This window comes from Poecilia mexicana, unplaced genomic scaffold, assembly GCF_051168715.1.
Source record: "Poecilia mexicana isolate PSO_F unplaced genomic scaffold, ASM5116871v1 scaffold_14, whole genome shotgun sequence".
Lineage (NCBI taxonomy): Eukaryota > Metazoa > Chordata > Actinopteri > Cyprinodontiformes > Poeciliidae > Poecilia > Poecilia mexicana.
In genome coordinates, this window is record NW_028263383.1 from 4,115,557 (window position 1) to 4,131,372 (window position 15,816).

A 15,816-nucleotide genomic window follows, 5' to 3' on the forward strand; every position below is an offset into this window, starting at 1 on the left:
ACCAGCTGTTCAAAAGAAACGATAGAACCCACTAATATCAAGACTAGAAAGTTCTACGATACGGACGAAAGGTTTCACCCAAATTCCAGAATCATAAACCTGCAGAAGGAGGAAGTCCAAAAACGAGTGAGTGCATCAGGTTGATGAACTGCTGCATGAATGTTTTAGGAAGGAGAAATCCAGAGTGTAAACAGTGTTTACTGAAGGACTCAGAACTTTGATCCCTAAAAAGGAAAAGTAGCTTCATTAGAATCCGGAGGCAATCTCTGTCCAAACAAACACAATCACAGCTCATACCCTCTGTAACATCCTCAAGCTCCAGGTCTATGTAGGACCCAACCTTGTAACTAAACCAACCTGGCTAGTGGTTGCTAGTGGTTAGTGAGACTGAACATTGATTTATTACTTTAAACTTCTCTGCACCTTAATTTCCAACCTTCCTGGTGTGTCCCTTATGAAGAACATTTGCATTAAACTGAGACTATAATAAAGAAGGGGACTTTGGAAGGCAAATACTGTCATATTCAATAAATTACAAAGGTTAATTTATAACAGTAACTCAATTCACTAAGTAAAACATGCTACTATTGATTATAATATTAATTCTACTTCACAATTATGCATTTTTGTGCTGGCCCTTAAATGTGGAAAATATTCTAAGACTTTGACTTTTACAAGGATTGCATTACCCAGATATTAAAAAGTCTTAAACAGCTTGTACAAAGTGACACTACACACACAGGAAAAGAAAAAAACTTTCTGTCAGAGGAAGACATATCTGTATTGATCGCAAACACACTCTACATTTCCGAATACCTTCAGCAGAGAGGCATGAACTTTGCTCACACGGTTCTCTCGTCATCGGGGTCAGACAGACCGATGGGATGTAAACTTAAAAAGACGCACAGGCTCAGAAATCTCCCATGCTGACTAGTCAGACCGGCAGAGAGGAGCAGCAGGTGAATTCACAGCAGAAGATCAGCAATGGCTAGAAGGAGACGAGGCCGAAGCAGCAACAACAACCAGCACAGGGAGACTCCACAGAACCGCAGAGGAAGAGGAGGAGGAGGAGGAGGCCCACGCAAGGTAGATTTAGTCATGAAATCAAACTTTTTTTATGCCTAACAACTAAAAATGACCAGTGTTCATGTGAATAGCTTTCAGTATAAGATACATATATATATATATATATATATATATAGACATATGTGTTGCTATTTGACTTGAATTTTTAAAATAAAATGTCGTAGCCACAATAACTTTAAGGAATGTGAAACAAATAATTGAAATAAACTGGTGAAGTTATTTTATTTTGTCACGTTTTATTGTTGTCAGAAAAGTCCTTGCATGCATGTATTTTTGTGTTCTATAATATAAAATTTGAGGATTTATCTAGCACGTGTGGAAACATGTTTATACTGACTCTACACCCAGTATATTTGAACCGGAGCAGAGGTTCAAAGTGTATCTTACATCACAACTGATAAAGGTGTGTATGTGTGTACCTGCTCACAACACAAAGTTCATGGCAGACAGAAACAGGGAGTAGAAATGTGTTGCTTTGGGAGAGAGATTGAGGATTGTCCTGGAGATACTATAAAAGTTTATCTGGATTTAAATTTGAGGGTTTTTTCTTTAACGTCAGCAGTAGAGGCAAGTCCTAACCTGCCAGTTTGCAGAACATTTTCTATCCCTTTTCTGCCCCTTCACTCTGTTCTTTCTTAGTAACTGCTCCTCCTTCTTATTCCAGATAGGCATGCTTGAAACTTAGGAAATGCATGTTTGGTATGACGTGCAGCAAGATAACTACCATCTAAAACAACGAGCATTTATATCATATTTCATATCATCTCTGTGTCCTCAGGCTCTGCGGGAACCAGCACCGTTTGCAAGACAAACTGGTTATGAGACAGAGATCCCACATGAAAAGCTGACTATTGCTCAAGCACGGAAGGGAACCCCAGGTTAGATTTGTATTTTTGTTGAAAACTGATGTCTTGAAACCAAAATTCAAGTAGCACTTGATAGTGGAAGCAAGACGTAAGGGAAAGCAACAAACTGTTTAATGCTGTAATTTTATTGATTTACAAATCTAGATATGGACGTCAGTATCAGTGGATTCTATCTGTGCTGCAATAATTGATCATGATATACGAGTGGAAGAGAAAGAAAGGAGAGTCTGAAAGTTTTATCTCAGTTTCTGCTCACAATGTGAAGGTTCATGCCTCCATGTTGCTTTTTTGCAGCTCAACGGCCGGTGAGAGTGTATGCTGATGGCATCTTTGATCTCTTCCATTCGGGACACGCTCGGGCCCTGATGCAAGCCAAAAATGTTTTCCCAAATACTTACCTGATAGTTGGAGGTGAAGACTAGGATTTTATTTGGAGGATATAAAATGTACCTCTTGAAGGTTTTTATATTCGTGCATTTACAATCTAAGACGTAAGGGTATTTTATTGGGATTTGATGTGATAGACTTACACGAAGGAGTGCATAATTGTGAAATGGAAGGAATATCGGACATCTAATTGTAGGTTTCAGCCACTCAGTTAACACTTTAACAGATTTGCACATATAAAATTGCGACTCAGTGATTCTTGCGACATTAACTTTTTGTTTGTTTGGATGGAAACTATTCTGAACAGCAGTTTTCCATGATATGTTCAGAAGTTTGGATATTGTTAAACACTTCATGGAGTTTTCTAAACATGAACATGTCTATTTCATAATTAGGCTCCTTCTTATGTTGATCTCTCACTTCAAAATCCCAGTAAAATACATCAAAGTATTTGATGTTATTTGTTTTCACCATAAATCCCAATCTAAAGAAATGAAGCTTAGTCAAATTTCCAATTATTAATTTATTTTAACACCAGTTTATATCTTTTGCAGTTTTAATTTAAGACACTAAATGCATTTCTTTTTGTGACTAGTGTGCAGTGATGAACTCACCCACAAGTTGAAAGGCTACACTGTAATGACAGAGGACGAGCGCTACGAAGCTCTCAGGCACTGTCGTTACGTTGACGAGGTGGTGCGAGATGCTCCTTGGACACTTACCCCAGAGTTCCTCAAGAAACACAAGGTCAAAGTTTGTGCTGTGGCAGGGAATACTATTATAGTATCAGACAGTCGCACAGAAACACACCAAGTCATATCATAAAGATATATGAGCTTAAGAAGTCCAAACACTCCCTTCTCCCACTGATAGATTGACTTTGTGGCCCATGATGACATTCCTTACACATCTGCTGGGTCAGAGGACGTTTATAAGGACATCAAGGAAGCAGGTAGAAAGAAATCAATGCTATCGTTGCAAGTTGTGCAGTTACTTTTGTCACTGAACTAAAATACAGAATTTTCTTATTCACATCAGGAATGTTTGTGGCCACTCAGAGGACAGAGGGTATCTCCACCTCTGATGTGATCACCCGAATTGTCCGGGACTATGACATCTACGTCCGCCGCAACCTGCAGAGAGGTTACACAGCCCGTGAACTCAACGTGGGGTTTATTAAGGTAAAAAAATAATTTAAAAAATCTTTCACATTAGATCATATGGCAATACCATAAAAAAATGAACACAAGCTTTTCTTTCCTGGCAGGAGAATAAGTATCGTCTTCAGAATCAGGTGGATAAGATGAAAGAGACTGTGCGAACGGTGGAGGAAAAGTCAAAGCACTTTGTGAACAGGGTGGAGGAGAAGAGCCAGGATCTGATCCACAAATGGGAGGAGAAGTCACGGGAATTCATTGGCAACTTCCTGGAGCTTTTTGGACCTGATAGTACATGGGTAAGTTTTCTGTGTTTTAGATCAAAAGTCACACAAAATGTCTGGGGAGAAAATATCTGGTAACAACAGTGCTGCAAAAGATTTAGGCACATTTCTGACTTCTGAGCTAAACTTGGTTTCATTTGAAATTCAGACTCTAAGGAAAGTACGGGGTTTTGAAATCAAGCAGCCGTGTTAGGTTGATTAAAAAGAAATATTTTAATCACAAGGGATAATAGCTCAATTCACACAATCAAGCTCTGCTGGGGTCTAAAGATATACATCAATGTCCTCTGAAATGCAGATTAACATCTGAAAGAGGAAAAAATTAATTCTGTTTTTTCCTCTTTTAGCATGCCATCCAGGAGCGCAGCGGCCGCATGCTCCAGGCCCTGTCTCCCTACTCCTCGCCCCGCGGATCGCCCCACAGCAGTCCGACCAGAAGACGTTCAGTTTCACCTGACTCACTCCCGTCCTCTGCCTCACCCCCTTCCTCCCCATCTTCTCCCAAAAAGAGGAACCGCTCTTCTGTCAAAGCGGCCTCTGGATATTAGTTATTATCCTGGGACATACTGTGTCTCAAACGTGGAATGTGTACAGATTGAGTCCCTTAATTTATTATAAGTGTGCTAAATGGGAAGTGAGATTATATTGTACATAATAAAAACCAAACAAAAATGCCATTTTTTGCCTACTTGGATTTGTTTGCCTTTTGTCATTCATCTTTGATGTTTACTGGCGACTTAAAGGAGGGATATTATGTAAAATTGACTTTTTTTGAGTTTTATATCATGTTATAATGTTACTCCCTCATCATAAACATACCTGAATTTAATTCTTCCATGCATATTTGAGAAAACTCTACTGTGGCAGCCATTCGGGGGTGCTTAAACTCTTGCTCATACAAAGCCATTTCCACATACCTCTTCCTTGGAGCTGAGCTATGACTCACAGAGCACCCCTCCTTCATGCCTTCCCCACACAGCTCCACCAGACCTCTAGCTGCTGACCTTATCATATGAACTATTTCTCAGTCCAAGGCTTCTAAGAACTGTTGAAAATAGCTTAAAGGAACATTGTTGTGATGCCGTGCTGAAGGCAGAGCATCAGAAAGAATGAGCTTCTTAAACAGATAGGCCAATTTCAGTGCAGAAAGTCAAATTTCTTTGAAGTTGTGTTTGCTATATTGATATATTTTCATATGTGTCTGGAAAATACATGATATCCTCTTCCTTGGAAAGGTCTTGCAACTTTTTTTTAATAGAATTGACATTTTGACAATATGCAGTATTAAAAATAAATGTATTCTTCATCTTTTCTTTATTATTATTAAACTTGCAACTCAATGGGTCCAGCTTAAACTGGCAGTATTATGTGAATTGACTTTTTTTTTTAGCCTTACATCATGTTGTTATTCCCTCATCACAATCATACCTGGAGTGCTGCCTTGATTCTTTCATGCATGCTTCCAATCGTCCGCCTCACAGAGCACCCCTCCCAAAGACTCCTCCATCCTGATCCTTCAGACTTGCCAGCAGCAATTAGGAAACACCTGATAGAACCTTCTGAACTCATTAAAGCAGCTGCTTCTCTGTGAAAAGCTGGCAAAAACGTTGCTAAAGGGTTAATAGAGGGCGCTGTTGTGATGACTTTCTGAAGGAGAAGTTTCAGAAGGAGCAGAAGTTTTTATAGCGACAAAGGCCCAAATTCAAGGTGTCACATTCGACATATATAAAATTCTTTAATAACTGAAGTTGACATAGTTACTTGATTGTGCTGGCACTATGTGCCTGGAAAAGACATAAAACTGCTCCTCTGAACGTTTTACTGCAACCACCTGCTGGCCATAAGATAGAATGCAACTTTTTCCTTCCACCTTAGCCACAGTTTTTGTCTCACATAACAAAAAATAGGTTAAAAATTGGAATAAACCTCTTTCGGAAGTTCCATATACTACAATAATGACTAAGTTTTAGGTGTTTAGGGGTGGCTAAATATTAAAGCTAGCATTGCATTCCAAAGAAAGTACATGTTTTAAAAGCTGTAATACCAACAGATATGAATATTAACTGATATAAAAACTTCTCAGATTCTGAAGTGAAATCAGCATTAACAGATAATGTTTATCAGGAGTCCTGAAGGCCCACTATCATTTTTCTTAGGTGTTTCCTAGAAGCTGCACACATGGCAGTTATTAACAAGCTCCTGCAGCAATGGCAAACTATAACAGGCAATGCAATCATCTGAATCAGTTGTGTTGGAGTGGGAGACATCTAAAACTAGCTGGAGGATGACCCCTGAGGAGGACAAGGGTTGGGAACCACTGGTTTCCATGATTAGGCTCTGCATTACATATTATTTACCAGTGAAACTGAATAATAACAATGACACTGAAAGTTTTAGCAAAACAATGTTTTTATTACCATTAATTTCGAGTATATTATAATATTGATGCAGCCTGCATGCTGGTTAATTTATGCATACAATTTCTTAATTACATTTTTCTACATAGAAGACATACATAAAAAAATAACACTTTTATACATGCCTCATAATTTGTTACAATAACAAACCAAAGCTGTTCATTTTTTAGATATCAGGACACTTTTTTATTAATAAATTGAGTGAATGGTGTATCCACATGATCATTACATCCAAACAAATTTAGGTTCTGGTTGAGCTCCAAGTCTTGTAAATCATTTGCAGTTGAATGTGTGTGTGTGTGCTATGGAAAATACTAAATATATGTTTTTCCAGGGTCAATTAGTCTTTATTTGCAAGTAAACAGGCAGACAAAGACATGCAGCAAAGGTACCCAGGCTGGGAGTCGAACTCAGGACTGCATTACTGTCCCAATACACATGAAGCTTCAGTATTGAACATCTTTGGTTGCTTGGTATTAAATAGGAACAAGTGATATTTAATTAAAAAAATTACATTACTTCTCTTTAAATGGTTCAACATTTACTGTTTTTTGGGTGGGGAGGGGGGAAGAGGTAGTGAAACTCTAAGAAGCTTACAAAAAACACAAATAATACAGAAAATCCACGTAATATGATTTCTTCCGTTGTTCCTTCATTGATTTTGAGATTGAAACGCATATGAAAAAAAAAAAAACACAAAACAAACGCTTTCCATCTGTCATATCGCGGAATCTGTGAAGGAGTGAACCATCTTGAGCTTATATTCTCTTTGAGTAAGCCATCGATTTGTTCTGAAGTGAGTCATCTTGCTCTTGTTGCGTCTCTGACCAGAGCATATAAAATCTCAACTATGACGTCACCGTCAGGTACACGGATTAAAGATGGCCCCTTCTCATGCGCTGAGGTGCTGTAAACGGGCTCTAAATTGGGTACCTGTTCTGTTTATTAACCTGGTTGTCGCCTGGTCCTATTATGCCTATGTCGTGGAACTCTGTGTGTGTAAGTAAGCTACATGTTGTTGAGTGTTTAGCCGCCTTCGGGTCGGATATGTGCGAATGTTTGACTGTTTCAGGGTTTTCAACTTTGATGAACGGGTTGAATTGAGATTTACAATCAGACTGCGTGTACGTCTGTCAGACAGGGTTAGGAGGAACAGCAATAAAAGGTCAGCGAGATGATAAAACGCCGATTTTACTCTGTGAAACTAATGATCAACTCGAAAATATGCGTGTAACTCTAGCGGAAATGTAACTAACTTTGGTATAACGGGGACATTTTGACCTATTGATAAGGAACTTAAAAATAGTTTCAAATTACCGTGCAACATTACATATTAAGTCGATCACTTTTAGTCATTGTTTTTCCTTATTTTTTCTTATTTTGAAATTGTCTTTATATTTAGCTGTCCTTTTTTCACTTTATAACATTTTACAAAGGACTAACTTTTATATATAAGATTTTTTGTCTCATTTAATTATTTAAGTTTATTTTCATATAGTTGGATAGATATTAGTTCAGTTAAACATTTTAAAGATTTTATATTTTATTGTTTTTGTCTTTTATAGCTTTTTTTCCCCTGACTAAAATTCTAAAACACAAAGCCAGGCGCTATTTGAGTTTACACCATGGCAGATAATAAAAATTACATGTTATTTGCTTTCTTGCTTTTTAACATTTGCAGATTTTTTTCTAAATTATTTTTTAAGTGATTTGAATCTACAATTCATAATGTTTTCCCCATATGATGTTTTTTTTTTTCATTTGTTACTGTTAAAGTCATTTTAATGTCCCTTCTAAGATTTAGAAAATTATCTGCCATCCCATAGATAAAACAAGTTTTACAGTGGGCCTAATACTGAAATTTGTTTTTCTAGTTCTTATTAATTTTCCCAGCTTTATTTCAGCACATTTTTATTTATTTATGTTTTTAGGAACTCCTATACCATACAAAAAGAAAAGAAAAAGAAAAGAAAAAAGAAACAATCTATAAGTTATGCATTTATAAGCGTAGATCTACCAGCTGTGGTCAGATCGGGGCATCCGTGGTCTTTAGACAAAGCGGCCTGTGATGGGTGGGCCACTGCTGCCCGTGCCAGGCTGCAGCCGCATGGCGCGAGAGAGGAGGCTGTGTCTGTGTGCGAGATGAATTCATGCATTTCCAATAGCATCCATTCACACTCTCTGACATTATATTTTGTCCTGTCTTGTATAGATACAATCCCCAAAACAAATAATGCGGAACGAAGTAAGTGCACCCACACACACACACAGACATGTTCAGTCTGTTTATTAATGCCACATGTTTTATTGGTGGCATTATATCAAAGATAACCAAGAATAAATCATTTTATTTCCCTCAACAGTCAGCTATTTGGTCATCTTTCACATTTTCTTTGCCATGTTCATATGGTCCTACTGGAAAACGATCTGGTCCAAACCAGCCAGCCCTTCAACAGCAGTAAGCAAACGATCATTCTCTATATATTTGCAGATGAAAACCTGAAAGTGTGGTGTGTTTTTGTAATCAGCAGCTTCACTCTGGTACATCTAAATAAACTATTTTGTGGCCAATTGCCTTCAGAAGTCACCAAAACAGCAAACGACAGTCGACCATCTTCGTGTGATCTATTGTCAGTATAAAACCAGCTGAGATGTTTGGAAAGTGACGAGGAAACTGGTCAGAGTTTATGGAAAATACTGAAGTAAACTCTTCATGCACTCTATGCACACTTAAAGCTTGATTCTCTGTTAATTGCATAAAAAAAAAAAAAGGTTATCTAAATAATATTGACCCGGTGTATCTGAATACAAACACACATCTCACTTTTGAGATTCCTATTTAACTAGATTTGGAAAGGTCCACGTGGTTTGAATAATTTTGCAAATCGCAACGTGTCGCTCACTCTCCCGACTCCTGCTTTGTCTGGATGTTAGTTTGCGCTGCCCCGAGCGGAGAAGGAACTGTACGAGAAGGAGCAGCGAGCTGAAGTGCAGCAAGAGATCCTGAAGAAAGTGGCCAGGAATCTACCCGTGTACACATGCACTGCCGGGGGAGGTGAGACTCTCCTTTCTTCACAGCTGATTGTGTTTTGGTGTTTGCTGGCTATCAGTGCTGTTAATAGAGGAAGAAAGCAGTTCCCCCGACATAAACTATGGGCTTAATTGTTAGATCAGACTTAATTTTTCAGATTATTTTTTGAATATTTTGGTGAATTCAAAATCTCAACAAACCACAAACATGAATGTTTCAGAAAGTAAAAGTGGGGTTTTGGCATTCTTTAGAAGAGAACGTGCAATATTACTGGGCTACCATTATTTTTGCAAAATTATTATGCAACTAAGTGAAAGACATACATTTTCCTATCTTACTTTATTTTTACCTGGTTGAGTGATTGTAAATAGTTCAAAACTTTCCAATAAATATTTCTGACTCTTAAAATACAGTAAATTCAGTCACCGATACAGCCCCCCTTCCATTCATGGAGTCAGGCAGCTTCTCGATCAGTATAGAAACGTTTTATTGCGAAGATATTGAGACATGATCTGAGAACAATCTGAAGAATTGAGAGACTTTTGGTTATTTCTTATGTATTTTTTTAAGTCAGTTAAATCTCTCTTTTTCTATTTCTCTAAAGGGAGAAAACAGCTGCCTAGTAACTATCCACAAGTATTTGTAGGGTATAGACCTCCTTAGGTCATCCTCTCTTATTACACAGATACACATCAGCCGCTATGCTTAAAAGTCGCCAAGTTTATCCAGCCTGGAGTCAGAAAATATGCCTAAAAATAATGATAGTCAAAATAATCACTTGGCTAAGAATTGTGCACACAATACATAGTAAAACAGATGAAATGGCAAGCACCCATTGCCACATCTTGTCTTCCTGTTTAGGGTACGAGTGCAGCTCATGCAGACTGCAAGATGTTCCTCTTTTTTTGAATATCTCACGAGTTTCCTTTGTTTACGGAAACGTCGGAGGGTTAATTGGACTCCAGTGCACCTTGTTTTCTCTGTGGACGTGCGCCTGAGTAGTTTAGTCACATGTCATTCCTCCTGCTGAGTTTTACAGCACTGAAAAAGAAAATAAAAAAAGCACTTAGCAATTGTTAGACTTAAATGATACAAGAATTTCAATTACATAATATTTTATCAGCTTACTAACGTTCACTATTTCATCAGGCTGACATTATCCTGCTTGTGTTTGTCTCCGAATAGCCATCAGATACTGTAACTTCTGTCAAGTTATCAAACCTGACCGCTGCCACCACTGCTCATCGTGTGAAAAGTGAGTCTTTCCTTTAAATGTACAGGTTTGTTTTTGATTCATCCGAAAAAGTGTGTTTCAAGTTAGCTCATTTTTAATGTTTTTTTTTTTTTTTTTTTTTTTTTAATTTTGAGAAGAACTGATGTGAATATGTTGTCATTCAGGGTTCCTACCGATTTTTACATTTCAAAGCTCAACATCTTTCCAGACCTGACAAGTCCTTGTATGAACCTAGGTTATTTAAATCTAATGCTATGGCCTTCACCTTCAACAGGACTGTGTATCGATATTTATGTTGGAGTTTGAGATTCTCCAACGTAATTAGGAAAATTACTCTTTGAACTTAATTATAATGAACTCATCTGGAAGAAACTCATATTTTTGTAACTTCAAAAGAATTGAATTTACAAATTCAAATTTGTGAATCAACACATGTTGCTAATTGATTGTTTATTGTTTCTTTTTTGTATCTGTAAACAACAAAACATTGTCATTCTCACACACTGTTAAAGTTGCAAAACTTAATTTTGTCAAATGTTTCTGTTATAGTTCTTCATAAGGCAAACACTCTCCAACGATTCGGTTCTGAGTATCTGACATCAAATAATGTAAAAAAAAAAAGAGCCTCAATGTAAATTAACCTGTTGGAAAAAATATATATATATATTGTTAGGTTGAGACGATAAATATGTTTCAACAGCTGATTGTGTACTTGAAACCTTCTGTGATATTTTATTTTGCTCTTCTTTGATTATTCTTTTTATATATCCTTATTGTAATTAATGAGTAGAAGAAATATTTAAGTTGGATTGTTTTTTCTTTTTTCAATGCTCATATCGTTCTGTTTTTCTATATTTCCATTTGTCAAGGTGTGTGCTGAAAATGGACCATCACTGCCCCTGGTGAGGCTTTGATTCAACAGATGCATTTCTTTTTTTTCTTTTTTTTACATTTTATCTTTCAAACATGTTATTAAATGTGGAAAAATAAACATATAAAAATATAAATCCATTCTAAGCTGCTGGTTTTCTCCAACTTGTCACTGATTTTGTTTTTTTTCAGGGTGAATAACTGTGTTGGGTTCTCAAATTACAAGTTCTTCATTCTGTTCTTGGCCTATGCAACGCTCTACTGTGCTGTTATTTGTGCAACTGTTGTGCAGTACTTCGTCAAATTCTGGACAGTGAGTAGAGAAGCTTCCTCTAAAATACCCATTTAGCAATTCACTTCTGCTCTAGTTGTTCATCAAACTGATGGGCTGTTCTTTTGTGGATGGATCGTGTAGCAATGTTTCTATTAAAGATATAATATTAGGAATTCAAAAACATTACTAGAGAAATTTTAAACATGAAAAAGTTGCACAAGTGAAGTTTCTCACACCGTTTTCTTTTTGTCCTCTCCTCTTTCAGAAACAGCTCCCTGACACACACGCCAAGTTCCACATCTTGTTCCTGTTTTTTGTGGCAGCCCTCTTCTTCATTAGCATAGTGTCACTTTATAGCTATCACATGTGGCTTGTGGGGAAGAACAGAACCACTATAGGTAAAAATATAAACCAGTGCTTTGCTTTCATTCATCTTCTTGATCCTTCCTTAAATATTCATCACTGACTGAATAAGAAAAATGTTATTTTTTTTTTGTTTTTTTGTTTTTTTTCCAGAGGCTTTCAGAGCTCCTGTTTTTGCAAATGGTCCAGACAAAAATGGCTTCTCCCTTGGCATTAAAAGAAATATCGCTGACGTGTTTGGAGAAGAGGCAAAGTACTGGATTTTTCCAGTTTTCTCCAGGTCAGCCTATTACAGTATTACACAATGAAGAAAAAATGAAACGTTTGGGCTTAAATTAAGTTCTTCCACGGCTTATCTTATTTCCTGTCCACTATAAGCACATTTGTCACAGTTTGGTATTAAACGTAGAAAATTCAGCTGTAGGTCAACATTTGTTGGCAACAGCCAACATGAAGCTTTTCTTGATTTAAAACATTTTTTCAGAATGTTTGCTTCATTTACATTGTTTTAATGTTTTCTTAGAGGTACCTTTCTTATTTGTGATCAGAAATCAACTTTTTTTTAATACTTTTTCTCTTTTTTTTTATGTTCCTCAGTCAGGGAGACGGCCATTCCTTTGTCACCAGACTGGTGCACATAGATCCTGAACAAGCAAACAGTGTCCTCCAACAGAACGGAAAAATGTTTGTATTTTTTTCCCCTGATATTCAGATTTTGATCTTTTTCCTTTTGACAATTGTTCTAATCTCTGTTGTGAATTTAATCACAGTCCTGTTGCTGGAGAGACCAACCTTTCTATGGTTGCTGATGATGAGCCTCACACAGAGGGCAAAAGCAAAGAGAAAACTGGTATGTGTCTCTTTTTTGGTTTTTTTGATTACATTTGTTTGTTTTTTTTTATTCAACTTCAGGTCAATCTTCCACTTTGCCACTTTTTTGCACCTGCTTTCATATTTGCAAAACAAATAATTTGTAATTCTGCTACATTTGTTACATGTTGAACAATCAGATCTCTAATGTAGGATGGAGCTTGATGTTTATACATGAGGAGAAGTTTGAATTTTAATGTGCTTTTAACAGGACTCTAGTTTTAACAAATGTAAGGCCTAGTTTTTCTGCATCACTGCTGGACAAAACATGTCTGATTTATAAATGGCCACATCTGAGAACAGGGAGGAAAACTGCTGTTTCGATTTAATTTTTGTCTGATGAGTAAAAAGTGAGGCTTCATACTTCTCTATCTTTCTCTTTTTACTTTAGTTTCAGGTTTTTCTAGTTTGTTTTGATCAACTTAGCTGACCACATTATTGTAGTACAACCACACAACTCAATTTAAATAAATTAAATAACCTGAGCTGCTATGGGTGTCGACAAACAAGATTAATGGACGGCTATTATTACTCTTTTTTTTGGGAGTTTGTAACCAACATCCATTTAGTTATTGGACAATTAAAAGCCATTAAATAAAGCCACTGTTTTTGTTTTGTAATTTAGATTAAATGCTAAATGTAAATTTTTAATGGTGAAATGATTAATCATCATGAGAGAATTTATAATTGTAAAAACAAGTCCACATGCAGAACAAAAATGGGTCAAAAAAGCTGAACATATCTGCTTTTAATGCCTTTGTTTCAGATGGAGGTCAGATGGTTGCCGTGACAATGGACAGTGAGCCTTAACAGGTACAGGTTGATACTTTTTAGCCTTTCAAGGTGTTTTGTTCTCCTGCTGTGTTAACCTATATTCTGCCTCACTCCCCTGCAGGTCACACACTCCTCTGTAATTATATCAGGGGCATTGCCTTAAACGAGGAACATCAATACCTCCAGGACCATCCGTGGCACCAAAAACAATACTGTTGTCATGACAACGAACTCTCTACAGCAACTTTGTAGACTGCAACAGTCTGAAGCTTGTCAGAGATGTCTTTGTATCGGCTAAAAGACTTTATTTTTTATTAATGGTTTAATCTTAAACAAATCTCTGAGAGCTAGTGTACGTTTTCACTACCTGCACATAGTAACCAGCACACATTTCATCAAGAGGATCATCTTCTCTCAGTATTAACCAAACGATTCAACGCTAAGGCTTCAATCAGGATCTTTTCGTAGAGCCACTAAAGTATGATTTGATTTACAAGTTTTGAATGATAAGAGACTCTAACGTCATCTGTGTCTGTCACGCGTTATAAATGTTTCACTCCAAACACGGTCGGATGGTTTTAGTTTACAACATGTTTGGAAATATTTAAAACCCTGTCTTGTTTACACATTTCATACGTTTTCTTCTTCCTAAGTGGTGAAGAAGCACTCATGATGGTTGAAAATGCAAAAGCCAAACCCAGGAACATTTGAATGATTTCAGCAGCATGACCTCGTTGTGCTGCAAGGTGATTGATGTGACTACAACTTTTCATTCCACTGTTTGTTTTCATGTTTTTATAGTGCAACGTTTATTTATTTGAAAGCACAAAGCAAGGGAAAATACTAAGGCACAATTAAATTTGGTGAAAGGTCAGGAGCGTTTGGTTCAAGGTGTCCTTGAATCAAAACCAGTAGGGACAGATGAAGAAAGATTTTTATACCTCGAGCGTGTAAACAATTATATTCCACTCCGTCCTGCCGGTCCTTTTTTCACGAGTACATTCCTTTTAGTGGTAATGATGCACAGCTCCTTATGGGCTTTGACTAATAATTGATTTGTAGATTGCTTTTTGATGTTTATGTCTAACTTCACTGACTGAATATTTAAAGCACAATTTGTTTGCTTCAGCTGCTAATGTATTTAAATTTGTAAATAACTGCTTTTTTTATTGCACCAACTGTTGATGCGACAATAATTTGGACTTGTAACAATAAATCTTATTAAAGCACATTTAAGGTGTCATTCTTCATAGTGAGAGTCTGACGTCTTCAGATCTTTATCACAGCGACGCAGCCGAGGTTATTGACATCCCAGTCAGACAAAGTGACTGCCCTTCCTCAGGTGACTGAGTAGGTTTTTTTTTTTTTGTGTGTGTGTGTGTGCGTTTCATGACATCTGTGATCCAAGATTAACAAGAATTACCTAACGGATAAACTATTATTTCTTTTTTTAATCTGTGTATTCAATTGTTTTTCATTATGACTTTGCACAAGAACTATGGCAGATGATGATTTTTTTTTTAATCCATATTGAAATTCACCAACCTGGCAACCAAAGTAGCATTTTACTTAATTTTGACTTTCAGTTAAGGTATTGATTTTTGAGCGATTTGACACTTAAATTAAAAATAACTTTTTAAAATTTTTTTTTAGAAAGTTTACTTCCTCAAACTTGCAACTGAATTCACTTCATCTGATGGTTGATGTTCAATTATGGGATGTTTGATTATGTGGAGATCTGAAGATAACAGAGTGTCAAGATTTAGCTCTCATCAGAGGTAATATATTTTTATCATGCCAATTCATTTATGGTATTTTTCTTGTGCAATTTTTTTGGGGGGTTGACATTGTTCTTTGCCATTTTTTCAGGTATTTTATTATTTTACATACATATTTTGTTGTTTTACAAACTTTTTTTTTTCTTATTGCTTTGTGTTGAGGTTGAAAAGTGCTATAATGGCTGACTGGACAAACATTTCTAAGCAACTGCCTATAAATTGTACTAGTGAGACAAAAGGTGAATTATTTGCAATTTATGGCGAGATTTGTTTTTAAAAATATTAAATTGGATCTACTTTAGTTGATGTTCACTGGTCTCAAAGTTGTTTTAACCTTTACTTACAATTAACATACAACTGGTATGAAGGACTAAGCATGTGTTGGGTATATCTAGTACCTAAAACTGTATAGTAAAGGTACACTT

General features: G+C 36.6%; 2 protein-coding genes across 2 annotated transcripts; both read left to right on the top strand.

The window, feature by feature from the left end:
• Positions 1-682: 682 nt before the first annotated feature.
• On the top strand, positions 683-4,457 carry LOC106921850 (choline-phosphate cytidylyltransferase B-like). The gene is made up of 8 exons (XM_014993823.2): positions 683-1,086; positions 1,865-1,964; positions 2,247-2,363; positions 2,935-3,086; positions 3,213-3,291; positions 3,378-3,520; positions 3,607-3,795; positions 4,128-4,457. The coding sequence occupies exons 1-8, from the start codon at positions 985-987 to the stop codon at positions 4,326-4,328; spliced, it is 1,083 nt and encodes a 360-aa protein (XP_014849309.1). The 5' UTR covers positions 683-984; the 3' UTR covers positions 4,329-4,457.
• A 2,235-nt stretch (positions 4,458-6,692) lies between these two features.
• On the top strand, positions 6,693-14,844 carry LOC106921835 (palmitoyltransferase ZDHHC20-B-like). The gene is made up of 13 exons (XM_014993781.2): positions 6,693-7,196; positions 8,410-8,442; positions 8,561-8,655; positions 9,132-9,252; positions 10,414-10,483; positions 11,332-11,364; positions 11,525-11,645; positions 11,872-12,004; positions 12,123-12,249; positions 12,567-12,653; positions 12,740-12,819; positions 13,606-13,652; positions 13,735-14,844. The coding sequence occupies exons 1-12, from the start codon at positions 7,079-7,081 to the stop codon at positions 13,647-13,649; spliced, it is 1,062 nt and encodes a 353-aa protein (XP_014849267.2). The 5' UTR covers positions 6,693-7,078; the 3' UTR covers positions 13,650-13,652; positions 13,735-14,844.
• Positions 14,845-15,816: the final 972 nt, after the last annotated feature.

What these genes read in the sequence shown, in the direction of transcription:
- LOC106921850 (XM_014993823.2), top strand. Translation starts at nt 985, where the DNA reads ATGGCTAGAAGGAGACGAGGCCGAAGCAGCAACAACAACCAGCACAGG. An exon ending in AGCACGGAAGGGAACCCCAG is followed by an intron (nt 1,965 to 2,246) that starts GTTAGATTTGTA and finishes GCTTTTTTGCAG; the next exon opens with CTCAACGGCCGGTGAGAGTG. An exon ending in TACTTACCTGATAGTTGGAG is followed by an intron (nt 2,364 to 2,934) that starts GTGAAGACTAGG and finishes TTTTGTGACTAG; the next exon opens with TGTGCAGTGATGAACTCACC.
- LOC106921835 (XM_014993781.2), top strand. Translation starts at nt 7,079, where the DNA reads ATGGCCCCTTCTCATGCGCTGAGGTGCTGTAAACGGGCTCTAAATTGG. An exon ending in TGTCGTGGAACTCTGTGTGT is followed by an intron (nt 7,197 to 8,409) that starts GTAAGTAAGCTA and finishes TGTCTTGTATAG; the next exon opens with ATACAATCCCCAAAACAAAT. An exon ending in CAGCCAGCCCTTCAACAGCA is followed by an intron (nt 8,656 to 9,131) that starts GTAAGCAAACGA and finishes TCTGGATGTTAG; the next exon opens with TTTGCGCTGCCCCGAGCGGA.